The sequence below is a fragment of the Hypomesus nipponensis genome, chromosome 5 (genome assembly GCF_054491055.1).
Source record: "Hypomesus nipponensis isolate SF chromosome 5, ASM5449105v1, whole genome shotgun sequence".
NCBI lineage: Eukaryota > Metazoa > Chordata > Actinopteri > Osmeriformes > Osmeridae > Hypomesus > Hypomesus nipponensis.
This window is the reverse complement of record NC_140365.1, coordinates 5,385,629-5,412,878: the sequence shown is the minus strand read 5'-3', so window position 1 is coordinate 5,412,878 and position 27,250 is coordinate 5,385,629. Positions and strand designations below refer to the sequence as shown.

The 27,250-nt window shown below is 44.2% G+C and overlaps 4 protein-coding genes across 6 annotated transcripts; 3 read left to right on the top strand and 1 right to left on the bottom strand.

Moving 5' to 3' along the window:
- The first annotated feature begins 1,897 nt into the window (after positions 1-1,897).
- slc13a2 (solute carrier family 13 member 2) lies at positions 1,898-7,300 on the top strand. Of its 3 annotated transcripts, none has more exons than XM_084698155.1 (12): positions 1,898-1,999; positions 3,372-3,500; positions 3,704-3,840; positions 4,002-4,209; positions 4,620-4,762; positions 5,047-5,169; positions 5,298-5,507; positions 5,972-6,077; positions 6,297-6,404; positions 6,628-6,789; positions 6,911-7,048; positions 7,144-7,300. In XM_084698155.1, exons 1-12 carry the CDS (start codon positions 1,898-1,900, stop codon positions 7,273-7,275), a joined length of 1,698 nt encoding a protein of 565 aa, XP_084554281.1. In that variant the 3' UTR covers positions 7,276-7,300. The 3 variants fall into 3 exon arrangements, with proteins under 3 accessions (XP_084554281.1, XP_084554279.1, XP_084554280.1); XM_084698153.1 differs by having other exon boundaries at positions 4,002-4,234; positions 4,576-4,762; positions 5,972-6,099; positions 6,289-6,404; XM_084698154.1 differs by having other exon boundaries at positions 4,002-4,238; positions 4,586-4,762.
- A 929-nt stretch (positions 7,301-8,229) lies between these two features.
- unc119a2 (unc-119 lipid binding chaperone a2) lies at positions 8,230-16,233 on the bottom strand. Its single transcript, XM_084698797.1, has 5 exons — positions 15,901-16,233; positions 11,231-11,344; positions 10,994-11,093; positions 10,444-10,616; positions 8,230-10,300 (listed from the first exon to the last, which is right to left on the bottom strand). Exons 1-5 carry the CDS (start codon positions 16,196-16,198, stop codon positions 10,188-10,190), a joined length of 798 nt encoding a protein of 265 aa, XP_084554923.1. The 5' UTR covers positions 16,199-16,233; the 3' UTR covers positions 8,230-10,187.
- Positions 16,234-19,745: 3,512 nt separating this feature from the next.
- LOC146288067 (beta-crystallin A1-like) lies at positions 19,746-21,204 on the top strand. The gene is made up of 5 exons (XM_084698040.1): positions 19,746-19,802; positions 20,179-20,297; positions 20,413-20,554; positions 20,752-20,894; positions 21,057-21,204. The coding sequence occupies exons 1-5, from the start codon at positions 19,746-19,748 to the stop codon at positions 21,202-21,204; spliced, it is 609 nt and encodes a 202-aa protein (XP_084554166.1).
- A 1,277-nt stretch (positions 21,205-22,481) lies between these two features.
- LOC146288066 (Golgi SNAP receptor complex member 1-like) lies at positions 22,482-27,213 on the top strand. The gene is made up of 9 exons (XM_084698631.1): positions 22,482-22,621; positions 23,110-23,224; positions 23,362-23,452; positions 23,703-23,810; positions 24,083-24,174; positions 24,981-25,055; positions 26,366-26,395; positions 26,549-26,631; positions 26,802-27,213. Exons 1-9 carry the CDS (start codon positions 22,594-22,596, stop codon positions 26,924-26,926), a joined length of 747 nt encoding a protein of 248 aa, XP_084554757.1. The 5' UTR covers positions 22,482-22,593; the 3' UTR covers positions 26,927-27,213.
- The last annotated feature ends 37 nt before the right edge of the window (positions 27,214-27,250 follow it).

The following is a 27,250-nucleotide window of genomic DNA, read 5'->3' as shown; positions in this document are numbered from 1 at the left end:
CCTGACACCGTCAGCCTTGTGCTGCTAGGGCATTTGTGTAAGTTAAGTAACGTCTTAAGTCTTTAAGAACCCATGTGCAGACCCTTGCTTTCCGAGACCTTGATCTCTGAGTTCCAAAAGTCACTGAGTCAGGACAGTAAACTGCTGCTTTCCTGTGGGAAACAGTCATTCATTTCTTAGTAATCCACTGCAAATTAACTATGATCAAATTATGGCTAGCAGCCTCGAATGCTGTCTCATAGTGAATCAGATTGATGTCAAAATGAGAAGCATGAAACATGAAATATTTTATTGAAATTTGACACTAATATTTGTGGTAACTGTGGTTCAATGAACTCTGGATGACTCACAGTTTCTCTTGGACTACAGTGGGATTCGGTAAGAGCAGTGCATGGGATGATGGATTCTCATGGCCTTGTTGGTTTGAGTCACTTGGTACAGCACAGCCTCACAAGGTATGGATCAGCTGTTGAATGTACGGATCAGACTCTGGTATATTTCATTTTAACTCTACCTGATGGAGTCAGAAAGTCCCTTTGTCTGCAGGTAGTACATGATTTGGCACAAGTGCCAGCTGTACCATTTAAGCACAAGATGTTTTCCACTCTCTGTTGTGTTTAAATTGCCTTCATAAAGATTTTTAATCAGCAGTGGTCAAGCATTAACCAATAAATTAATATGATCATTTACAGTAACAGACAGTTCATATTTTATTATTTTATTACAACAATTCCATGGCCTTATCTAAGAGCTGACTTAGAAAAATGCAGAAAGAAGGAAACCCATCTAATGAAGATTCTTGTATTGAGTTATTGTATCATTATTGTAAGTCAGGGCATCAGGACCTGTTCAAGAGTTTTTAGCCTCCACACATACATCATTATGGCTTGCCTCAGTAAATACGAAAAAAAAGCTCAAATAGTTATTTAATTAAAGGTAAATAGCTAACCTATACACTTTGTCACTTTAACATATTCCGTATTATTTTTATTCTATTTTATTCTACTTTTTATTATATATACATTGTAACTTCATTTTATATCATATTTTTATTTTATATTATATTGTATAGCTCTGCCAGTAGTTGTTTCTTTTTTTATTATTGATTTTTCTGCTTATGTTTAAATGTTCACTGTTTGCACCTGCCCACCAAAGTAAATTCCTTGTTTGTGAACACTTACTTGGCGATTAAACTCAATTCTGATCCTGATTCTAAAGAACCTCTGCTTATGTCTCTGTAAGGAATGTGGTGTTGTGATAAGAATAGCCAGCTGTTGCCGTTGCAACAATTGGGTGATTGGTATGAGTCCTGATACTTAACCATCCCACAGTTACAATCACACATATTTCCTCACCACCAAGGAACTCGAACACCAAAGTAACACCAGTCATCCGCCTGTGAGCATGTGTGTGTGTCTGTCAATAGACACCGTTATTTACATTTAGTCATTTAGCAGACTGGATTCAAATAGTTGGAACTGATCTGTAAGAATGCATCACAATCATTGGGTAAACAGTCTATTTTCACACTCAAACCCTCCTCCCTCAGCCCCTCAGAGCCTTGTCTCTCCTTATCTCTGATATCCCCTCCTTCTTTGTTGAGTTAATATTTGATTTGTTTCCTCTTATATACATACCAACTTTCTGACTAATTACAAACCATCCCATCTGTGGTTCCCTCTGCAGCTGTCATTCTGGTTCTTACAAGCCCTGCTCTGTCCTCCACAAATCGGTCAGCTGGGGGTCAGAAGTGCAGCCATATCTCTGTGCTCTTACAGTGTTTCCATCTCTGATTAAAGAGCTCTTTGTCTCCAGAACTTGTGTGGAGCGATACCTGTGGGGTTGCCTGGGTGTTATTTTCTTTGACTTGGGGTCAGTACTGTACTTTTGGAAAGCCATGTTTAGGGGTCTTCTCTGGTTATGGAGGTGCAAGAACTACGTCATCATCTTTCTCACACCGCTCCTGATCCTGCCTCTGCCTCTGGTTATCCCTACGAGTGTAAGTACTCTGTTGTCTGTGTGTGTGTGTTTGTGTGTTAGGGAGGGGGGTGGGGGAGATAGGCACGAAGATGATGTAGTCATGTGTCAAGTGAGAGCTAAAGATGATCTTGAATCTTAGAAAAATCTTGGAAAATCTGAGAGAGGAACTACATGCTGGCTTGAAAAAGAAACATGAAAAGGACTTTTGGTGAAGTGACATAAGAAACTTTATAAGCTGCTTTGACTATGGACTAGGACTCTGATAGAAGCATTACACAAGGAAGTGTGGAGATTAAATTAAATCTCCCTGTTACAATGAAGCAAAGATAAATCTATATTGTCAGAACACTACTATGCAAACATAATTTTCCCAATACAAACATAGAAAACCAGGCGATGCATAGTCTAATATTATCAGACACAATAACATTTGACTCAGAATAAACTTTGAACTATTATTGGTATCAGTGATGCATGTTGACTTGAAGGTGTATTAAATCAGGACAAGAAGATCAGCTGATAACAAAGTGATGTTAACAGAAAGGTTAGGTCCTTGCAATCAGCTTTCCACAGCAATTATCTGAAGATAAAGGCTTGATAATATCCTTATGACCCTAAGACACCAACACGTTTTTCGCATGCAGGGTCACTTGTTAATCCACAACCCCAGTAGAAATCGACTTGAAACACAACTCGCTAAACAATTTGACAAGAGCTTTAATTTTAACTTCCAAAATAAGTCTTAAACTTTGTTTGAGACTCATACAATTCAGGACGTCTGAAACGGAAAATGACAAGTTGCACTGGATAGTCCCTGGTGCTGGGACGGCTGGAGAGGCTGTTTCTCTGGGGATGTCACACCACGCATCCCACTGAAGGAATAACAAATAGAAAACGGATAGAAAACATGAGTCCAGGTACATAATGTTTGACTTGTGGCTAAACGTATCATCCATGTTCACATCTGGACATGGAGATCACTCTCTTGAACACAAACGCAACCACCTGCTGTGCTGAGTCATTGACAGAGTTCCTGCAGAGGTGTGGAAAGTTTTCAGACGGAAAGATTCGAAAAGATTAGACTCCATAAAGTGGCGCTGCTCTTCAAAGCTCATAAAGTAGTATCTTTAAAGAACACCTGTTTTAGGAGCAAAGGTACCAGTTATCTATGTGAAGTCTTTGTTTAGTAAAATTATGAGGTAGATAAGATACAGATGCAGTATTAACAATCTCATTGCCTCATACATGCATGGTTGTGCACATGCATGTATTTTTGTGTGTGTGTCTTTGAATGTGTCTGCATTAGCATGCTTTCCTTTTTTTATGTGTGTGTGCATGTGCTAGCTTGTTTGTTTGTGTTTTCACATGTGTTTGTATGTGTGGATTCACAGGAGGCGCGCTGTGGCTATGCCATCATCCTGATGGCCCTGTATTGGTGTACAGAGTGCATACCCCTGGCTATGACTGCTCTCCTACCTGTCATTCTCTTCCCTATGATGGGTATCATGACGTCTGGAGCGGTATGCAATCTCCCCACAGTTCACCAGCGAGTCCATATCTCATGCCTTATTTAGCATTGTGAAAGTGTACCCCAGATGGATGAGTATAGCTCAGATGTAAATCATTTGACTGTTGTTCTGAGACTTCCAAAAAGGATGGGATAGGATTTTCACAGTGTGCATTCACATCCCTGTCTGTGTGTGGAACGCGCCGGGTGAAACAGGTGTGTGTTCAGTATCTCACGGACTCCAACATGTTGTTCATCGGGGGTCTTCTGGTGGCCATCGCCGTCGAGAACTGGAACCTCCACAAACGCATCGCCCTCCGAGTGCTGCTCCTGGTGGGCGTGCGACCTGCACTGTGAGTGTCTACGATGCTGAGAGAGCGGCTCAAACGCCCGCACAACCGACTGCACGATCAACTCACACAAGATACAATCCTCCACCTTCCTCACTCTCTCGTTTGTCTCTCTCTTCCTGGTCTGCCTCTTCCCTCATCCACCCCCCCACAAATCTACCCAGGTTGATGATGGGCTTCATGGGGGTGACAGCTTTCCTGTCCATGTGGATCAGCAACACGGCCACCACGGCCATGATGCTGCCCATCGCCCAGGCGGTGCTGGAGCAGCTGTGTGCTACCGAGGCCAGTGCCGATGAGAGGGAGCTGGGGAACGCCGGCAAGGACAACCAGGCCTTCGAGCTGGAGACCAAGACGTCCAAGGAGGACATCGTCAAGACTCAGCTGGATGATATGAGTAAGTGATGCCAAGGAGAGGACATCAGATGTGGTGGACACAAGCGCAGATGCACATGCACAGACACACACGCACAGACACACATGCAGACACACACGCGAACGTGCAGTCGTTCTGATCCCTCTCCGTCACATTTCTGACACGGTAGCCTTCCGTCTAGTTTAGAACCATGACTGCAAGAACTTTTTAGAAATATTGAGGGAGACAAACCTTGCATTTACTGTAAGGGTCCATAAACAACCTTTTAACATAATCCTAAACCTCACTCCCCACTCCCTTTAGACAATTTCCTTTGAAGAGCACTCCCTAACATAGCTAACTAAATATCTTGGTCGCCCCAGCTGTGACCAGGGATGAGGAGAGGGATGTGGACTCCATGCTGGAGGTGAGGAAGAAGGCCAGGGATCTCAAGTACCTCCTCCTGACCAAAGGGATGAGTCTCAGTGTGTGTTACTCAGCCAGCATAGGAGGGACGGCCACTCTCACCGGCACCACCCCCAACCTCATCCTGAAGGGACAAGTGGACAAGTAAGAAACACACACACACATTCATAGACACACACACAAACAGACGCATTCGTGGACACATACGTCCACACACACATGGAACCACTCACACAGATGCACCCTCATACACATGCACCCCCCTTCCCACACACACACACACACACACACACAAACACAAACACACACTTGTGCAAACTCCCTGTCATTCCCCTCCACACACAACACTAATGCTCTAGGTCTTACTTTGACTTTTTTCCTTTTGCCTTATCCCCCTATCTTGTCTGGTTTCCTGTCATGCTTCACAGGCTCTTCCCTGCAAACAATGATGTGGTCAACTTCGCCAGCTGGTTCGGCTTTGCCTTCCCCAACATGGTGATCATGCTGAGCCTGTCCTGGCTCTGGCTGCAGTTCATGTACATGGGCCTCAAGTAAGGTTCCATCACTCACCAACTGCTGACCAAACTACTGGACTGAAACGTGTCCCTGTTTTTATAGCCACAGTTCTACAGTTTTATAAACTTGTGGTGTGTCCTTTGACCTTTGCACCCTTTACCAGCATGAAGAAGTCATTTGGCTGTGGCAGTAAGAACGAGGGAGATAAGGAGGCGTACGAGGTGATGAAGGAGGAGTACAGGAAGCTGGGGAGAATGTCCTTTGCCGAGGGAGGCGTTCTGACCATCTTCGTCTCGCTGGTTGTGCTGTGGTTCACCAGAGAACCAGGCTTTATGCCAGGCTGGGCCACAAACCTGTTCAACAAAGATGGACAGTGAGTCACACCTACACCCCCACACCTACACCCCCACACCACAACACCCCTTCACCACACCACACCTACACCCCCTCACCACACCACACCTACACCCCCTCACCACACCACACCACACCTACACCCCCTCACCACACCACACCTACACCCCCTCACCATACCACACCACACCTACACCCCCTCACCACACCACACCTACACCCCCTCACCACACCACACCACACCACACCTACACCCCCTCACCACACCTACACCCCCTCACCACACCACACCACACCACACCTACACCCCCTCACCACACCTACACCCCCTCACCACACCACACCACACCACACCTACACCCCCTCACCACACCACACCTACACCCCCTCACCACACCACACCACTCTCACACACCCGTCTACCCACATACTGACCCGAGGGATGTTCTCCTAATGGTTTGTCATTTTCTGCCTGTCCCCCAGGTATGTGACAGATGGGACGGTGGCCATCTTCATGTCAACCCTCTTCTTCGTCATCCCGTCACGTCTGCCCCGGTTTGGCTGCTGTGGGGGATCCCAGGGTGAGGAGGTGGAGGAGGGAGGGGAACCAGGTAAGACAACAACAAAAAACAAAAACAGGATTGGATTCAACTCATCTTAATTTTTCAAGTTTATTGCTCAACGAAGACTAAAAGAATGTAACCCTATCCTCACCACCCCCCGCCCCCCGCCCCCCGCCCCCAACCCCCTGCCCCCCACCCCCCACCCCCCGCCCTCCACCCCCTGCCCCCTCCATCTAGTTGTGAAGAAGGAGGCCCCCCCTATGCTGCTGAACTGGAAGGTGGTCCACGAGCGCATGCCCTGGAACATCATCCTACTGCTCGGAGGGGGCTTCGCTCTGGCCGCTGGCAGTGAAGTCAGTCCAACTGCTGTTATCTAATATGTTATACATTTAACTATTACTACAGTACCTAAACAATATCAGGAAAAAAAAACCTTCTCCCCCTATTGAGACATGCTGTTTGTATCGAATTTGATGATGTATTTACGTCTACATTTTCTATAACAGTGCCCTTTATGCCTGAAGAGAGGTATTTATTTATATATATATGTGTGTGTGTGTGTGTGTGTGCGTGCAGGAGTCTGGTCTGTCCCAGTGGCTGGGGGATAGTTTGTCTCCCCTGCAGAGTATCCCTCCCTTCGCCATCTCTCTGCTGCTGTGCCTGCTAGTGGGGACCTTCACCGAGTGCTCCAGCAACACCGCTACTACCACACTGTTCCTACCCATCCTGGCGTCCATGGTAAACACACACACACAGCACGCATATGCACAGTACACACACACACACAGCACGCATATGCACACTACACACACACACACACACACACTCACAGTCACTGTTCTTCGATCCCTTCTCCCAGGCCACAGCAATCAAGCTGCACCCCCTGTATGTGATGATCCCCTGCACCATCTCTGCCTCTCTGGCCTTCATGCTGCCTGTGGCCACCCCACCCAACGCCATCGCCTTCTCTTACGGAAACCTCAAAGTTATCGATATGGTGAGCAGAAAAATAGCACACCGACTAAACCAAAATACAAAGCCGTGAAAATACATGTTTTTTCACATTTTTACTGTTGTTTCCCCCCCCCTCAGGTAAAGGCAGGTTTCATACTGAACATCATTGGGATTCTGTCTGTAAACCTCGGTATCAATACCTGGGGATCGGCTATGTTTCAGCTGAACACTTTCCCTGACTGGGCCAACGTCACCCATGGAAAACCCTGAGGGAGAGAGAGAGAGAGAGAAAGAGAGGTCGAGTAAGAGAAGAGAGAAATGAAGAGAGTGAGCAAGAGAGAGAGAGAGAGAGAGAGAGAGAGAGAGAGAGAGAGAGAGAGAGGTAAGACAAAATAGAAAGAGAAGGCACAGCAAATAAAGACAGGAGAATAGAACGAGTGATCAGTTATAGGACAGGGCCACAGCATATGGTGTAAACATGAACATTTGGTTCATGTTCAAAACATGAACTAAATATCAAATCACACGGGCCACAACTGGCCCTAGATTTAATACCTACATATGGATCTCCTTAGGTGTAAGTATTCAAACTATAGAGGAGGTCCATGTTAAACAAATCACATGTTGTGATTTATTAATTTATGCTTCAGTTTGAAGTTGTAAATACATGTATATGTCTCTGTCCCACTGTTCATTACAATTGCTTCATCCATAATTCAGATTCAAAACATATCACTGTATTATATATATTGTAAATGAAAGGATCGATGATATTTTATTATCATTGTTTGTTTTGTTGGATTACAAACATAGAATACATTGCATCTCAGGGTAAATAACAGTAACAATTCCTATCTGGGTGTGTTACTGTTATAAATTGTATTTTGGGACTTAACACTGTCAAAATCCCAGGCTCCCAGATGACACTGCATAAGAAACATGATTAGATGGAACCCATGTTTAGCCATTCACAGGTGTAGAATATTGTAAGCATTTTTGTTTGTACTATGGAAATAAAATACCTGTATGTTTCCTAAATGACTGATCCTTGTCTATCCCCCCCAAAAGTATCCTACACAATACATGTAAAGAACAGTTATTCTGTAGACCAACAGGTCGGTGTGCACACACACACACGCAAAGACAAAACCCATTGTTATTTCAAAAATTCACATAAACCTTTATTTTTTGCTTTCCAAGACTGGCATTTGAACTGTCAAAAACTTTACATATTTAAACAGTTTTATTTCAAAATCATTTAACATGAATCACAATCATAAATAAATCTGTTATACATGTTTGACTAACATCGTCATTCAAGTTCATCCATTTCAACCCCACGTGGCTGACTCAGGTTAGGCTCCAACAGCTGGCACTACTCTACACCAATCAGGCCACAGTGTCCTCAGACGCACCTCTCACCTCAGACACCAGGGAAACCAGCCGCTTCAGTTCAGTGTCCACACTGTCCCAAATGATTACTAAACGATCTTGTCTCCCATTCTAATGAGAAACAATTAACCAGCCCTAAAGAACAAAAGATTTCCTGAGAGAGCGAGAGAGAGACAGAGAAAGACAGAGAGAGAAAGAGAGAGAAAGAGCGCAAGGTGACACTGTGGCCTTGAAGGTTTGGATCTCTACACTTCCAGTGACATACCAACCTGGACACATGAAAGCAAATGTGATGGATGCTTCCTGGAAGTTTGTGTGTCACCCACCTAACCCCTCAGTGTCATTACAACCACAATGAAGTCGATGAGGATAGGAAGCCACTTTTGACTGTCAAGATATGTCCGGATAAGGACAGCGCCACCTGTCTGCTAAACACACACAAACACACAGGTCCTAACTCTCTGGAATGTTTTCAGAGCAGACAAAGAGAGGAGCAGGAGACAGAGGGTGCAAGGAAGAGAGGATATGGACATTTCAGAAGAATAAATGCTTAAAAGCATCTACATTCCAGACCGGGATTCATTACGTTTTCCCCTCGCAAATACAAATAAAGACATTGCCGTGTATCAGTAAAGCGTTTCAAGTTTCCCTTTTTTTGTCCTATCAAAGAGATTTACATATTCCAAATGCCAAGAGACAAACAGAGATAATTAGTATAAATCCTCCTGGGATGTGGTGGGTACCTAACGTCAGTTGCATTGTAAGACTAATCGCACACGTCAGGTGAAAAAGAAAGCTAGGAGGATCTGCTGGTGCACGCAAACAGCACGATACACAAAGGGCAAAATCCCCTCTTTTGAACAGTTATCACTTATCTTTAGGTCCATTCAAATGTTATGCTCTCAGCACAGCAGGACATATAGGTCAATAAGATGATAGGATGGCTCTAAACGAGTCTATTTGCTACCACATCTAAAATGTACCATACGCCATGTATCTGAACTGGGAACACGACTGATTTCTGAGGAGAACCATATCATTACAAAGACACATTTTCGATTATACGGATTGACAAATGTGATGGTCTGTGTACTGCGCTTATCGTAAGAAGTCGAGGTGAATATCTGGGAAAAGATTCAAGTTCAATTGACTTTGTCATGCTGGAGACTCACATTGACAGAAACACACACACAAAACACCTTTCACACACAAACATCCACAAGGTAACACACACACACACAACACCTTTCACACACAAACATCCACAAGGTAACATACACACACACACACACACATTCAGAGAATCCAAAGAAATAGCACTTGCCTTATCTTTCTCATTTGTCAACTGGTCCTAAACAGAGCCTTGCTGGTCTTTCATATCTACTCAAGACTACTCAGACACACCCTACCACACACTTTTACGCTGGTACAGTCTCTACTGGATCAATGGCAGTGTCTGACCAAGTCTGTTTGTGCGTGTGTGTGCGTGTGTACGTGCATGCGTGCTCTCCCAAACTCTTACATCCAAAACAAACTTCATCTAGATACGCTCGCATGTACAAGTGTGCACATTCGCAAACACACCCACCTACACACACACACACACAGTCCTACACATAAACAGCTTGGTCTCTGGTTGTGTTGAGAGCTGTTGTGAGGAGTGGGACCATAGCTGTTCCATGGAGGAGGGAATTAGGATGGGGGGGGGAGCAGGGGAGCAGAGGGGTGTATACATGGTCCCTAGGTCTGTCCATACATCCATCTGTCCCTCCGTCAGCCAGCCAGGGCCCCTACGGACCACCACTGTAGGAGTAATCTGCCTTGTTGTGCATCACCAGCTTGTTGTCCACAAAGTAGAAGCTGTCTGACTGCGTCTCGTATGGGTGCAGGATCATCTCTCTCACTGCAGGGGGCGACAGAGACACAGTCAGTCCGTGTTCAAACAGAGCCCTGGATCATTTGGCTGCACATCAATTCTTAGAAATTGTTCAGCTGACTGAACAGCTCAGCTAGGGGGTTCCTGTGTGCTTGTGTGCGTCTACTCACTGACATCCTCGGACAGAGGAGGAAACTCGTAGATGTGTTCGCAGGTGTTCTTGCTGCTGGGCATGCAGAAGCCAAACTCAAAATCAAAGCTCTTGAGCAGTTTCTCTCTAAAATAGTGCCTTTCAATCATCCTGAAGTTCTCTATGGGCATGTCGCCAACTGTGAACTCCACACTGAGAGAGAGAGAGAGAGAGAGAGAGAGAGAGAGAGAGAGAGAGAGAGAGAGACAGAGAGAGAGAGAGAGAGAGAGAGAGAGAGAGAGAGAGAGAGAGAGAGAGAGAGAGAGAGAGAGAGAGAGAGAGAGAGAGAGAGAGAGAGAGAGAGAGAGAGAGAGAGAGAGAGAGAGAGAGAGAGAGAGAGAGAGAGAGAGAGAGAGAGAGAGAGAGAGAGAGAGAGAGAGAGAGAGAGAGAGAGAGAGAGAGATGTTACATTCAAAGCTCCTTAGCTCTGTAATTCCTTGATGAATGTGTTCCTGACTTTTTGTCTGAGGGAGTTTGGCTAAATTCTCCTAAAGGTCTAATCTCTTCCCTGCATAAGCAGACACACTTACGTGGCGCCCACTTGTCGCAGTCGGAGAAAGGCGGGAGTGAACTGGTAGCGGACGAAGCGGCCGGCATTTGGGTCAACATCCTTTTTGTCTCCTGCTTTATCTGACACAGAGAGGGAGAGAAATAGAGAGTGTGTGTGTGTGTGTGTGTGTGTGTAAGGGGGTGGGGGGTTAAAGTTTAAAACAGTAAATATTTTTTACATCTACTGGACATGAAACCTAGTTATTCGTGTCTCTTACCTGTGGAAGGGGGTTTGGTGATCTCAAACAGTACGGTGCCCGTCTCCATATCTCTGATCTTAAACCTGGTGAAGTCAATATTGAACACATTCTCATCGGGCCCACACAGGTAGTCTATAAGAGAGAAAAAGGGAAAGAAAGAAAGACAGGAGGGAAGGGGAGAAACAAACAAAAAGGAGTGTTAATATATAACACAAACCTGCAAAAAGATATCTAGATGTATTGCATGGTATCAGAAGCACACATCTACCCCCCACACACACATCCAGTTATATATAGTACTCTAATCCTTCCTGCCATCACCAGGTAGTGTCACTGCTGATTAGTGTTCCCTAGCCAAGCTGCAGGTCTGACTTCCTGCTTCCTGGGAGCCCTGATGCCCATGGCAGGTGTAGCAACAGATCCGTCATGACCATAACATCTGTTACCTCAGCTAACCTCCCTCCACTAGGCTCTTATCATCACGTGGGGGAGAGGACCTGACAACAGAGGAGCCCTTGGATCCGGGGACCAGGGACCTAAGCAAGCCTTAGCCTTACATCCGGCCTGCTCCAGATCTCACCTGCACCCCTTCCTGCTAATACGTCATTATGTGCATTCATAACCAGTTCCTGTGTGTGTGTGTGTGTGTGTGTATGTATATATATATATATATATATTTTTTTTGAGTGTGTGCAGGTTCAGAGCAGTTGTCTCATGTGGTCGAGTCTGGTGTCCTTGTTTCTCTGTCTGAAGGTGGCCTCCACTTTCTTTGCCAACACTAGGCAATCCTATTCTACAGACAGAATGGCTCAAGTCAATACATGTGCATGTGCCACACAAGTGGTAAGGTCTTTTCCACTTCTGACAGATTCCATGGAGCTCTCTAATGCCCTCGAGCACAGCAAGTGTGTGTGTGTGTGTGCTCGTTTCTGTCCTTCTGTGTTACATCTCAACCCTGAGCGTGTTGCATCAAGGTTCTCACACACAGCCTATTACCTAATACCGAACACAACTGCACACACACACACACACACACACACACACACAACACTATCAGTCACAGAGCATGGTGGTACACACATGCAGGTCTTTAGAGATTAGCCTCCAGTTCACGCCGTAGCCGAAGCGCGCATGTGTGTGACAGAGAGTTGGAGATGCTGCAAATTCTCTTATGTAAAATCTGGCACACTGCCATCACAGCATTTATGATATGAAACCAATAAATATCTGAAATAGTTCCTCTCACGCACCAGACACAGACTTGAACAATGATGAGAGCTGACAGGAGAGACTAACCCAAACCACAGTCAAGTTGTTGAAGTTTGGTGTTACATCTCTGAAAACAGTCAACTACAGGAAGTCAACACCTCACCACAAATACGGCTTCACCTGCTATCACGCAAGCTCACACGAAACACCACACATACATGTACAAGTTCACAGACACAGCCTTCATATTTTCTCATACGTTACTGCACTTGATCCGTCACAATCACCTAGCAACAAGCAGTGCCAGGTTCCTGCTCCAGATTTAGAACAGGCACGACAAGCAGGCCCGCCATCCTCCTAGACACAGAGGACTCTCTACAATAATGGAGACATCACACACCCCTTCATTCAGTAAATATGACTCTGCTCTCAAGTCATTTTCTCTTCCCGTGTTATGTCATTTGATATGATCAAATTCATAGTGTCTTCACCCAATCCAGCTGTTCAAAAATCAGCTGTTCTTGACATGAAGAACATATGAGGACATATTTTGAGGGAGCGTCCACGCTCCCTGATCACTCATGTAGTGTGTTGCACGAGGGGTGGTTGATAGTGAGACAGAACTGTGGGACAGTTGAAGCCATTTTTAAACACTAATCCTTAGAGATTAGCCAGCTGGGGGTAGGAGTGGGTGTTTATGTATCTCCTCTTAGCTTGAAGAGGGGGTGAGAGAGAGAGAGAGAGAGAGAGAGACAGAAAGAGGGGGAGCTAGCACACTGGAGGCAACTGTTTTTGGATTAAAAACACAGGCATGCTGGCATGGAAACTAAACCATGTCACCAGGCCTCCCCCACACACAATGGTTGCCTTTCAGATCATAATATGGAGTATGACATCACTTTCAAAGTTTAGTGGCATCAATATAACCTCGCCGATGACCCTTTAACCAATGAGAGTCCTTGTTCCTCCGAGCCAATCAGGATGCTGCTAGAAATACACGTAAAGCTGTGAACTCATCTTGAGGTGAGCCCAGTGTCTGGTCAAGAATATGGCGCTGGGAGTTGGATAAAGACAGAATTCTGCAGACAATGGCACAGTAGATGTGAGGGTTATTATATGTGGTCTTCTAGTAGATCCTGCTTTGAGGTGACTGAGGTGACTCACTGTCAAGTCTTGCTTTATTAATTCAGTAGGACTTCAATCCTCCTCCAGGTCAGCCAAGAGAGTAAGGATGACCATAAGATTGGCCATTAAGTCTTGGGGAGAATAAAAGGTAAGTAGGGAAAAAAAAGTTTGGGAAATATTGAGCAGCCAACCAAACGGTGATAACGGCACTCCGAAGCTCAACTGGACTAATCTGGTTTAGTGATTCGCATGAACGCAAATCCACCTTAGAGGGAGGGAGGGAGCCGAAAGAGGTGGGGTGAGGTTTAGGACTGGAGGAAGGGGCTGAGGGCGGACTAGAGACAGGTGTGACGTTTAAGATGAAGTAAAGTGTTGGGGGGGGGGGGGGGGGGAGCCACATCTGAAGAAAAGACTGGAAAAGCAGGGCTAAACCATACAGTAGGATTTCACATAGGGTCACTGCAAATACACTGGCGTCCTTCTGAAAAACACATTGCTTGTTTGTGTGTGTGTGTGTACTGTACGTGTGAGATAGGTTACATTTAAGGTATTCCCACCTTTACATAAGTGTCCCACTTATCAATCTGTATAATTTAAGGAATTTTAGACCCCTTGAACTCAGAGCTATATAACAGGTGACAGTGAGAAGCTGGGGTGAAGCCTTTCCTTGGTTGTGAGATGGGGAAGATTTACTCAAGCATGGGTTTTGCAAGGGACTTTTTGTTAGCAAGCAGCAGTGGTTTGCTGAGCTCTCGCCAGTGTGTGCCATTCAGGGTTAAGCGTGGACAGGTTTACCTCATGAGAAACTGAGGAAAGCCATGGGTCCTGAAAACTAGATATGGACATCTCTTCTTCTTGGGAGCTGCTCGGGTGGTTCTCTGCGTTGGGGAGGAGCGGTCGTCATCTTGACCAGAGAGAGGGAGAGAAGACAAGGCCAGCAGCCAGACTCCCTCTCATGCTGACAGCTGACGAGCGAGGGCTCTCCCCACCGTAACGTGCGTTTGACAGTTATTGACTCGAGTCTGATATAAAAGACTGAAACCCCTCCCAGCACCAACTGTTGCTCTGAACAGGAGGACAGACTAAGAAGCTCGTCAACTTAATAGTGGTAATACTGGATAAGCAGAGATGCGGAGGGGCAGGAGACCTCTAAGGATGGAGCCAAGATCAGGTAGAGACGGCTGGATGTAGATGCAGTCTTCTGGACAATAACCATGGATACATACAAGTAGCTACGGTGATTCAAGTATGCCTTTAAGTGGCAGAGGAAATCAAGTGAGTCCCAACGCCCCCAAGGATGCTGGGGAGCCATAGTGTTTCTATGACGATAACAGCGTTGGGCAAGGGGAGAATATTCCCAGACGTCTCAGCCCAGTTATGGCAGGGAAGCCTCACTTAGGTTAAACCAATAAACAAACACACATGCACATTATCTTTCATTTGTTCTCTGCTGTCAGGACCAGAGATGGGTAAAAGAAGACATTTGGCTTCCATCTTGTGGAAAATAAATTGTCTGAGGCTCCCAGGTGTCAGGCCATGAAGAGAGACAAGAGACAAAGGGAGGGGAAAAGGGAAGATAAAGCAACCAAATAGGTGAGAAAAGGAGTTGGAGAGATAAATGAATCAATGAAGAAGATAGAGATGGATGGAGGTCTTGTTTGTCTTAGCAGTTCTACAGCAGTTTCAGAGTGTGTGTGTGTGTGTGTGTGTGTATGTATGTGTGTGTGTGTGTGTGTGTGTGCCTAGAGGACAAACAACCAAGTCTCTCCAGTCCACAGTTTTCCACAATGAAGCTCTGAGGACTAGTCATTGGTTCCTCTACCTGTCAGCCAGGATGTTGTGTAAGGTATTATACTCGACTTAAAATAGTCAAGGGCCCTGCTGGCCACCTGTTAGCTAACTCTGTCCTGCCCTAAGAGGTTACTAGGGTTATGGCATCAGAGATGGATAGATATAGGACCAGCTGATCCTGTGTACATAAGTGCACATACATGCAATCTCTCCCCCGCTTTCAATTGTAGCAGAGACTGTTGACAGTTTAACTCTCTGAATGGTTTTTACCCCTAAAGATGTTAGGTCCTTAGTTTACAATAGCCTATACATTGTAAAGAGAAAAGGTTCATAGCTCTATCCAAATGCTGAGGGAAATAAATTCTACAATTTGAACTGCCTGCTAGACGTGGTGTTGCAAAGAGCCATGCACGGTTCCCAACCCTTGAGTCTCGTTCATCCAGACATTGCCTCAAACATATTCTGCTGTTCATTTCCATATCCCCATGTAGCCGGTATTTGAGATCAGAGCGTGTATGCAAAGAAAGAGTGATAGGAGCAGTGTGTCGGTCCCAATAACTTACTCTCTGTGATCTTCTGTAAGCCCAATACATCCTCGGGGGTGATTATTGTGTTGGCAAGCAGCTCGTCCTCCGTTGTCACCGGGGCCCCCACGTCCGTCGAATTGCAGCCTTTCTTCACTTTCATTGCTGCCGTTGGGTTCGGGTTTGGGCTCGCCTGGCCGCCTCCGGTAACGTTACTGGAGCTGTTATTGCTACTGCCTCCGGTATCTCCGCCACCGCAACTGCCTGGATTATTGCTGGTGGACTTAGCGCTTGACGGGTCCTGGCTGTTGCCTCTACTTGTACAAGAATAGCTCATTCTCCGTCCCTCCTCCCCTTTCTACCCCGGGCTTGCAAGATACAAAACAGTCGCCTCCCACCCTCCCTCCCTCGCCGAAGGATGCACAGCTGCTGTCTATGCCCGGTGCTTAATTCAAATCCCCTTTTCTTTCCGAGCTGGAGTCTGGCTGCACCACGGAGCTCTCGTCTTTGTCGTAACCTAGCCTACTCACCGGCGGAGCGCCAAGGACCAAGGATTCTTGTGTGCGGGTGGTTTGTTCAGCTGGCGAATTGTCGAATTCATAAGACAATTTTTTTCCAAAACAAAACAGTTGTCTTATAAAGACTAACAGATGGTTTCACACGGTCATGGGGAGGGGAACGTCTTACTTCGAATGGTTCGGTTATGGAGGGAAGGTTGACGTGCAAATGCTGACGAAACGGCTTTTGCCCACCCACTCATCATGATTCATATGATCAGTGAGCAGCTTGCATTAATAGTCCCTTGTGGTAGCCTCGCGCCCCTTTTCCCCTCTCAACTATGGTATAGTCCATTTCTGATGTCACTCAAAAAGTGTTAAAATTGTAGCCTATTTCCATCCACCGTAACCTTTTAGCTGTCGCATTTATAGTAGACTGCTTAGTGTGAAACTAAGCAGCAGGTGTCTGGTAATTGGAGCTTAATAGACTTAATTGCAATGGTTTATAATTAGCATACATTTGAAGTTACTTTTTATAATAATTGAATGGCCTTTCTCAATGAGAAAGGGATGGGCAGCTCAAGTTTGTCAATAAATTAATGAATCATCAATGAATTAAATAATTTTCCTATCTAATTAATTGTGTCTTATGGAAATTCGAATGTAAATCTCTACCTGACATTATGTATCTTACACAGACACCCTCAGTTTCTTTACATTATCACGGACCAGGAAGAGAACATGTTCCTTTAGAGACAGAAAAAAAGACATGAGCATAGGTATTTGCATGGTTTTGATCCTACTGATGAGCAAAAAGTTTATAAATTAAAATATAAAAGTGTACGTTGCTGTTTAAATTTGAAATGGTGAGACTTTCTAAACTGCTTGTAAACTAATTTTCAACCAACAACCAGAGTGTTTTTTATACTGGACACCACACCGTCATTTAAAATTTGAATTCAAACTACAGTTTGGGAGATCCCTGGTAATCTGAAATGCCATAGAAGACACCTGACGTGTCACAATTGTTCAAGAATGCCTTTCCATTCTAAAACATAACAACCAAGACATTGCGGTGCATTGGAAGAGGGGTTGCACTCTAGAGGTCAAACATACATACTGCAATACCAGCCAGCCATGGACTGCAATCCCAGTTGCTATGGCTAAAGACTAATTGATGTCGGACAGTGTGTTTGGGTACCTTTCTTAATAGTGGTTTGCTGTTGAAAAAATGATCTCAAGGAAAATACTTTCATGAAAATAGAATTGGAATACTTTTCCTCTTGCATTCGTGAGAACAAGAATGGACTGACTACATAATATGACAAAGCAGGACAGTGTCGGAATGGACCATTAAGAAAAGCTCTCAGAGAGTGAGACAAATGAGACTAAAAACGAGCTGTCTGAGGCCACTCTGAACTGCTCTCAACTTGGACTTCTGTAGTGTACATTTGTTTATGTGTGATTGCCATTCCTTTTTGGAATGGTTATGGTCAAATGTCTGCAAGGTCTGTATGTTTGTATGTGATGGACCGTATAGTCCCACAGGCCAACCCCATAGGTTTGCTGACCATGTTGGTCTCTTTGTCACTCATGGGCCTGCTGTCAGCAATCAGCAGAAACACACAAAAACACACGCACTACACAGGAATATATGCTAATGTTGTTCCGTGAACTCACACTTATGCATGTGCACACACACACTCACACTCACAGCCCTGGGCAATGTGCTGACCTCAGTAAGCTGCTCCTACATGCTCATTGTTAGCCGGAGAGAGCAGAGGAGGTGGTGGCTTCTGTTAGCTGGTTAGCATTGTGGAGCCCTTGTCTCTCAGGCCTGTTTTGTTCAGTCTCCGCTTGTTTGCTTTAGTAATACAATGACTGAAGGGTGAGCTGTAGAAATGTAGTACAGAACGTATATGGCCTAGGGCCTCTCCCCTTTGACTGTATTTCAAAGGATGTATCTGGCTGGGTTATTTACAGTACATGAACATTAGATCTAGATGTATTATTATTCTTCAGTCATTGTAAAGAATAAATAATGAAAAAGAATCAAAAGTTAAAAGGGTTTGTTTTGTACATGGAACATCCTCTTTCCTAAGAGTGCAGTTGCACTGTATTCTAACCTGTGAGAAAATGAAATCATTGTTATAACTTTCTCATTACTAAAATCTTTTCTATCTACCCAATTTCTATCTCTCGTTCTCTTTCCATATTGTTAAAACCTCACTTTCTGTCCCTTGTTAAACACTTTATTTATATCCGAGTGATACTGTCCATCACACATAATCAGCCAAAGCCAAAGCAGTGTCAGTGGTGTGCCAGTCAATTTAAATCTATCCAAACCATGCTCTGGGCAGTTCCAATTCCCTTCATTGCCCTGTCGCCCCATATCCTGCTGGTCTCAGTCACAAACAGTGATGTCATTTCAAACTGGGTGCTGTCATTCACAAATGATTGCAATGAAGACAAGTTTTCATTCCCATCAAGCTTGTCCAATACAACTAAGAAAAGGCATTAAGTAAATCATACTCTTGATTAGGTATATTGTGAAACCTGACGTGACAGTATACAGTATGCATGGGATATACATTACGTACCTGGCATATAGAATGCACCCCTCGTTGTGTGACTCTGTGAGTGTGTGTGAAGTGCAGCATAGACACCTACTCTCTTTGTGTATGTATGTGTGTGTAATCCCAAAAAACAATGGCCAGAGAAAAGCAAAGTGCTGACACCACCTTGGGCGTGCCTCTCCCCTGGCCCCTGTTCCCCGAGGGGGTATATATACCCCCACACACACTAGCCTGGCAGACCGCTCAGTGGAACTCCCGAGACACACAAAGCTCACCATTTTAGGTAGGTCTCATTGGCCTTTGCACAAAATTGAGGGGAAACTGTCAAGTTTTTAGAGGAGCCATTACAGCACAGAGCAGTTACAGTGTGTAGTAGGATTTGTATGGCTCCTTCTGGGTCAGATACTGGACCCTTAATGGAGAGTGGCCTTAGACCTCAGAATCCAGATGACTTTAACTTGCGTACATTAAAAAACAACATCAAAAAAGGCAGATCTCTGTTTACCTAGTAAAGCTTTGGCATAGTGGTATAGCATAACAGGGCTATTTAGTTAGCCTGTTCATCCATATTTAACAAACCCGTCTCTTTGTGATTGAACAAAAGTAATATCCATGACAAATGGAGAAAAATGATTGAAAATTATTGCTACTAAGAAAAACATGACTGGATACAGTTTTTAAATATATTTGCAAATTATTATCTGTGTGCTAACGTTTGTTTTGCCTGAGAATGTCACAGTTTTGTGTTTTATTTAAATCCTAACAACTCTTCTCTCCGTCTCTCCAGGGCAGTGCTGAAATATAGAAAAAGATGGCTCAGACCAACCCCATGAACCCCATGAACCCCATGCCCATGGGACCATGGAAGGTGAGCCTACACAAGAAACTGTACACATTGAATCAGCCATACTTACTGTCATTAAGTGTTGCAATCTTAGTATTGGCTACTATGCAATTCTCTTATACCACCACGATATCTTTGGCTAAAACTATGACTGCAGTTCTTCTTATAAATGAAGAATCCCAGCCAAGAAAATACATCTAATCACAATCCCTTACATTAACCAGCAAAGCCTTACACCCCAACACTTACATAAAAAAAAAAACCTTGACAAGCTGAGACACAAGTATAGCGTGGGTAGGGTTTGCCTTGAAAATGCTTTCATTTCATGACATTGACACAAAGAATTACACGTGCAAGAAACATGTATGACGGTTCCATATGTGTGTGTGTGTGTGTGTAGATCACCGTGTACGACCAGGAGTGGTTCCAGGGAAAGCGTGTGGAGTTCACCGCCTGCTGCCAAAACATCATGGAGTGTGGAATGGAGAACATCCGCTCCCTTAAGGTCGAGTGTGGAGCGTAAGTATCTTAAAACTCTAAATCTTTGACAGCACAGAGTTCTGAAAATCTGTTCTCTCCAGATGGACAAAACACTTAAACGTTAAGTCTGACGTGTGTCTTCGTATCTCTGTAGCTGGGTTGGCTATGAGCACTCCAGTTTCTGCGGACAGCAGTTCATCCTGGAGAAGGGTGACTACCCCTGTTTCGAGGCCTACATGGGCAGCAACTCTTACCGCATTGAGAGGATGATCTCCTTCAGGCCCATCTGCTCTGCTGTAAGTCTATTCCAAGCCAAGCACATCATTATGACAATTTCGAAAAAACAATTTTACTACAGTCTTGCATCTATTACTAATAATGCATTGCATTCATGCAATGCAAGAAGACATGCATACCATTTCATTAAGGGTCTTTGAGGATTTGGGGGCATTTAAGGACTTTACCTGAACTGTTCCTGCTCTTTTGTACCCAGAGCCACAAGGAGTCCCGTATGACCATCTACGAGCAGGAGAACATGATGGGTCGTCAGTTTGAGCTGTGCGATGACTACCCCTCCCTGCAGGCCATGGGATGGATGCACAACGAGGTGGGATCTATGCATGTCCAGAGCGGAGCGTAAGTACCAATCTTTTATACGACACCGTTTTAAAACCCCTTTGACAACACAAGCAAGTCACTGCTTTATATCTGTTCTATCTCTTTGTTGATTGTTCTTGCTATCCTCTCATGGACTGCAAATCTGATTGGCTTTTTCTCATACTCTCTCTCTCTACACAGTTGGGTGTGCTACCAGTTCCCCGGTTTCCGTGGCTACCAGTACATCATGGAGTGCGACTGCCACAGTGGAGAGTACAAGTGCTACCGTGAGTTTGGATCCCACTCCCAGACTCCCCAGATCCAGTCCATCAGGAGGATTCAGCACTAAGCAGGAAACCCCTTCTCCTCTCCTCCTATCCCACTTCCTTGTTCTCCTCCACCTCTATCCCTCTTCCTCCTCTCCCTATCCCCTGCCCTTCCCAGCTCCGCTGGTCCGGCTAGTCCAAGCAGGATCTTATGCCGGGCTTCAGGTGCTTCCCGGCGTCACGTGTTCACAGCACTTTTTTTTTTAAATCCATCTCTAAAAAGAAAGGAAGAACGAATTCAAGAAAGACAGAACATGGGGATGACAGAACTGAGAGAAAGAGTAGTAACATGTACGTGAATCCACGACTCCAGAGGCTGGCTGCGGAACGGCGAAGCACCTCGGGCTTTTGCTCCTTTTTTATCCAAACCATCAGGATCATCATTGTCTTCTTCATCATCACCATCACCACCACCACCATCATCACCACCATCACCGCCACCATCATCATCAGTGTTGCTGTTACTGTGGTTTTCATGATCACCATTGTTTAAGACTGATGAATAAAGAAAATGAGCAAAGAAAGAGTGAGAATAGCTACACATTGAATGGCATCTAACACCTCTGTCCCGTCCTACCAACTAGTGTATCATGCTTGGTTGTCCTCCTGCTAGTCAGAAAATATATATTTAAAGTATGACCAGCTTCACAAAAAAAAAACACAAATAGGCCTACTTGAGTCAGATGGCTCAAATTAAATCCCACTCTCATAGTTCACTAAAAAGTTGCTCCAAATAAATTACCGATAAACCTGGGCCACAGACAAGGTTAAGGGCCTATCGCACCACGTGGTACCGCCAGCGAGCAGGGATAGTGGTTGCCTGTTGATTCCAAGTATACCTATAGTATCAAACCCCGTACTAGCTGAACAGGGTAAGAAAGTGATTCAGATTGATCATTACCCCCCTACCCCAATGCTGCTTGATTATCCGTTAAATATCTTTGATCACAATCTGGAGAGAATATCTTTGAAAGCATTTGTTAACTTTAATACAAGGTTACACCGTAACAAATTATGGTGTGATCATAAGACATTGGCAACCTAAGCAAACTACAAGAAAGTAGGCTAATTGAGTGAAACGTTACAAAAGCGTATCCGTCAGAAGCCTTAAAACGATGAGGAAACAAGAAAAACGAAGGAAAAGTTGCATCAAATGAAGTCCAAGAAAGACTGGTTGATAATAATTATAGCATACATTTTTCTAAGTAGTCTGAGTAAATAAGATGCAAATTAATCTCGCATATCAAACTTTTAGGCATATATATGGAGCGATCTCTAACTTCCAATCGAGAAGAGACTTTTAGGGTTCACGTCTCTGCACAAGACACGGGAGGCCGCTGTTCAACCGAGGAAAACTTAATACTGACTGTCACGTTGACGCGTTGCACGGAAGTTTCATTTCATCAACAAATATGGCCACCGACAGCAACTACTGGGAAGGTAAACTGATATGTAGCCTAAATATCGACATTTCTAGATTTGTGTTAGTAGGCTAAATTAGAAACTTATGTATTGCTTAAAGTATCTTAGTATCCTACAGTTAAACCGTTTATCCGATAGCCTACTAGCTGCAGCTTTTGATTCGCTACATTGACAGTCGGCTTTCTGAGTCCACCGTACAGTATCAACACAGCGCACATGCAGTGCGAACAATAAGTTAAAATCGTATTTTTTCCTTATTGTGTTTATGCAGTCACTTGGTTATTGGCCCTACTTATGCAGTAACTTTGTTAATTTATAGCCAGCATTAGCTACAACGGAGAGATTACAGAATGTGTTAGGTAAAACAAAGAGTAGGCTAACAAATCAATTTGCTTAAATTGTATTTTTAAACTACCGAAACGTTATGACTATTTTAAATTTAGAACCTAAAGTTTAAGATACGCTGCAGTGCAACCTGTTGAGTCGATGTAATGCTTTATGTGTAGACCTGCGAAAGCAGGCCAGGCAGCTGGAGAACGAGCTGGACCTAAAGATAGTAGCCTTCAGTAAGCTTTGTACCAGCTACACTTCATCCTGTGATCCTCGCCATGGAGTTACCAGGTAGCGCATACATACGAGGTTAATCTCTAAAACGTCACCTACCAACAATTTCTGATGTTGCACTTGGTGTCTCAATTCTCATCCATGCCAGCTCATTTCCACCTCTCTGTTACTTTCCCTCCCTCCATCCCTGACAGGTTAGACTCGTTACCCCTGTTGGCCGGTTCTCAGAATGGCTCAGGCTTACTGGATGCCGTGACTACAGAACTGGAGCAGCTGTTGGCCAGGGTGAGGCTACACAGCCCAATTCCTTTGCCCTGTACCATACCTGTATCAACACACTTCCTGCTGTTATATAGGTGCTCATAAATGTTTATATAAGGCCTGTATGACCTTTGTCCTGGGAGTTTGATGATGATGATAACGATACAGTTTACATTGATGACACCCTTGTCTGTCATGGCGGTGGTCAGGTGCTGTCCTGACGAGGGTTGTAGCCTGGTTGGGATCTGACCCATTTTCTGTGTATTTCTCTCAGCTGAAAGGTGTGAATGACATGATGTCAGAATACACAAGTACACCAGGAACCTCGTCACACAACACTGCCCAGATGCACACTTTACAGAGACACAGAGACATCCTACTGGTTAGTATTCTGTACTGCTTTCTATATCCACGTCTGTTCCCTGCTGCACATCCCATCTGCTCTTCTTTATGTCTCTCAACTTTCCTTCCTTGGTGACTGTACATTTTCAATAGAATGGGTTTAGTTTGAATAAGAGTAAGTAAGAGAAATGGCTGTCATGGTGTAACTGTTGCTTAGCTGGCAGTTTTGACTGCCCAATAAAGATATCTTAAAAGTCAAAAGTCATTGGTGACTGTTAATCTGTAGTACTCTAACTCGTCCATGCGCTGCAGGACTACACCCATGAATTCAACAAAACAAGAGGAAGCTTTCTTAGCTTGAGAGAGCGAGAGGACTTGCTGGGGTCTGTCCACAGAGACATAGAGTAAGTACCATAGTCATGCAATCCATCTTCTCTATTCCTGATACTATATGACTTCATCATGCATTGATCTGAGGAAATTGCTTCTTCCTCTCCTACCGCTAGGGGGCACTATCTTTTTTCCTGGAACTATTTCCGTATCGTCTCAGATTTATTCACGCTCCTCCCTTTCTCTCTTCATCATCCCCTACTCCACTCCGCCCATTTTTCTTCTTCTCTCCACTTGTTTTCATCCTCTTATCTCTGGGGATTCCTGTGTTAAGTGCCCCCCTTTTCCAGTAAATCAGACCACAAGGCTTTTAGGCAGAGATGCCTCAGAGTTACTACGTTATCTTGACCCACTCCTCGGAAGCAGAAGGAGCAGTGGGAGAGCAGGAGGAACTCAGCCAGAGACCAGAGAACAGGGATGCAGGATGGGCTGGAGAGACGCAGAGAGTATAGTCTAGGGAGGAAATTGCAGTGCATTGGAATAGATTAGAGAGGGCTTTGGAAAGAGAAGGATGAATTGATATAGTTGTGGTGAGTGGATGGAGCAGAAATGTCTAGTGTGAACAGTAATGGGTAATAGAAGTGGAAGAGATGTAAACATGAGATTTTAAGAGGCTAAATGCAGAATATCTGATAGTCAGTGTCAGTTTATTGTGAAAAAAAAGGCAGAGTGGGGCAGAGGGAATGAGTGTGTGTGTGTGAGAGAGAGAAAGAGAAATAAAGAAAAGGTTTTGGGCAGTTATTTTATTGGTAAATGAGCCAAACTGACACTGTAAAATACTCACGCTTTCTTTCTCTCCCCCTCCCTGTCTGTCTTTCAGGTCATATAAGAGTGGCACAGGGGTGAATAACAGAAGGAGTGAACTATTACTGAAAGAACACGAACACCTGAGGAAGTAAGGAGATGAACCAATCAGAACCAAGCTTACTAAGGGGAAACCTGCTTCAGAGTATCAACGAATACCAAAACGCATAGGCCTAGTTTACTCAGGTTTACAGGCCCGTAACTCTGCATTATCAGCCATATCTCCATCTAATTGATGTTTGGTGTTAAGATTAGTTGAAAGTTTGTGTATGGTTTAGAATCAGTATTTTGTCGGGGTCTGAAGTGTGATCAGAACGAGGGTTGGCTCCAGGTCAGTTACAGCAGTGACACCTGATGACTGTTGTGAGACTACCAAATGGCAGCTTACATATAACTCTGGTTTCTTAATAGTATTTCTCATCAGGTGTTGTGTAGTACTGAAAGTGATTAATCATACACATAAATGAGAAAAAGAGAAGGCACAACATTTCAAACATTTTTACGGGTCGTTTTTTCCTCGCCTTCCTTGTGTGACAGGTAGAGTAACAACGTGTCTCACCACAGTGCGTGTGGCTAAATAGTCAGACTCACTCATATCCACCCATTGCTCTTTGTCTGGAAATGAGTCTAGCAAAGCAAAGCTTGAGGGCAATGGACATACAAAAGGGTGGATAAGTCAAGGGGGCTGGACAGGACATTTTAAAAGCGATGGGGTAAAAAAAGAGAAAGAAGGCAAAATGGAGAGGAAATGAATTGTTGATGGATATAGAGAAGGATGGATGGAGGGAGGAGAGTGGGGCTAACACTGTTGCCGTATTGATTTCTGGTCTCCCTGCTGTTGTGAGAGGCTGAATCCAGGCAGTGGACTGAAGGCCTGGTCTCTTGTGTGTCAGTCATTAGTCCTAATGGCTAATGGCAACTGTAGCCATGTAACAACTGTTCCTTCGTAGTTGGATGGATGAGTTATCTCTTGCAGTAGAAGCTGTTGAGTGGTTAACATGTTTTGAGACTCAATAGAGAGAGAGAGAGGGTACAATACAGAACTGTTTCCTGTTTTCTAGATTTCAGGATGATGAAGGCTTCAAACCATTGGTGAGCGTGTGTCCATTTGCTCAAGAGTGTGTGTTTGTGTGTGTCATTAGGTCATGATTAACTTGTTGGCAAGGGTTGAGTGTTCCCTTGGGGCTTCTGTCGGCCCTGTCTGCATAAACATGACCATAGTGGACACCCATCCCAATGATCGCTTCCAGTAGCTTCTGTGTTAGAGGAGACCGTGGCTTGTGATTTCATTTCAGGGGAGACATTAAGGTTGGCTCAGGAAGTAAAAACCATTGTGGAGCCCACTAAAATATCTTACAGTAAAATTTCCTTTTTCTTCTCACAATGATTTCCTCTTCACAGCTCGGACAGACGGATTGATGACACGATAAGGTAAGATTTTCTTTCTCATCATCTCAATACGTCATAATATTTCAATAATATATATATATATATTTTTTTTTAATTACTATTACACCTCTTGATATTCACACACTTCGAGTGTCTTTTCATCAAATAACAGTGACTATTTTTCTCTTCATTCAGTATTGCCATGGCTACCAAGGAGAACATGACGCTTCAGCGAGGGATGCTGAGGTCTGTTCAAAACAGGGTCAACACTCTGTCCAGTATCCTTCCCTGTGGCTCGCCACCTTAAGTACTTTAAAAGGACTCCCACATAGGGTCTTGCATATGTTTTGTTCATAAAACTAGAAGTGCTCAATTTTCTCTACTCTTTTTTATATTTTACCACTACTTTATTTATTCATGTTTCCTTTACTGGCCACCTGCCAATCAGATCGTTTCCCAGCCATAAACAACCTCATCCAGCGAATCAACTTGAGGAAGAGGAGGGACTCAATAATATTTGGTGGGGTCATTGGTGTCTGCACCTTCCTCTTGCTCCTCTACACCTTTCACTAACAACTTGGCAGACATTTTCACTGACAAACTGTCCATTAAACTGACAAAGTATAATTATAGTTTTGTGTATGAATGGACCAAAGCTATTGAATTAAGAAAGGGAATGTTGTGTGTTAGGAATGTTGTAGCTGATATTTGAGATAAAATTAGTTTACGGCTCTCATCTACTCTGTGGTAAGGGAATTGATCGCAATTGAAAACTTTCTTGTCAAATATATGTATTTATATTTTTATCTGATATGTTTGTTTTATATTATATAATTTCTGGATTAAATGATGTTTTTGGAGATTTACTTGTGTTTTTGGGTTACTATAAAATACAAA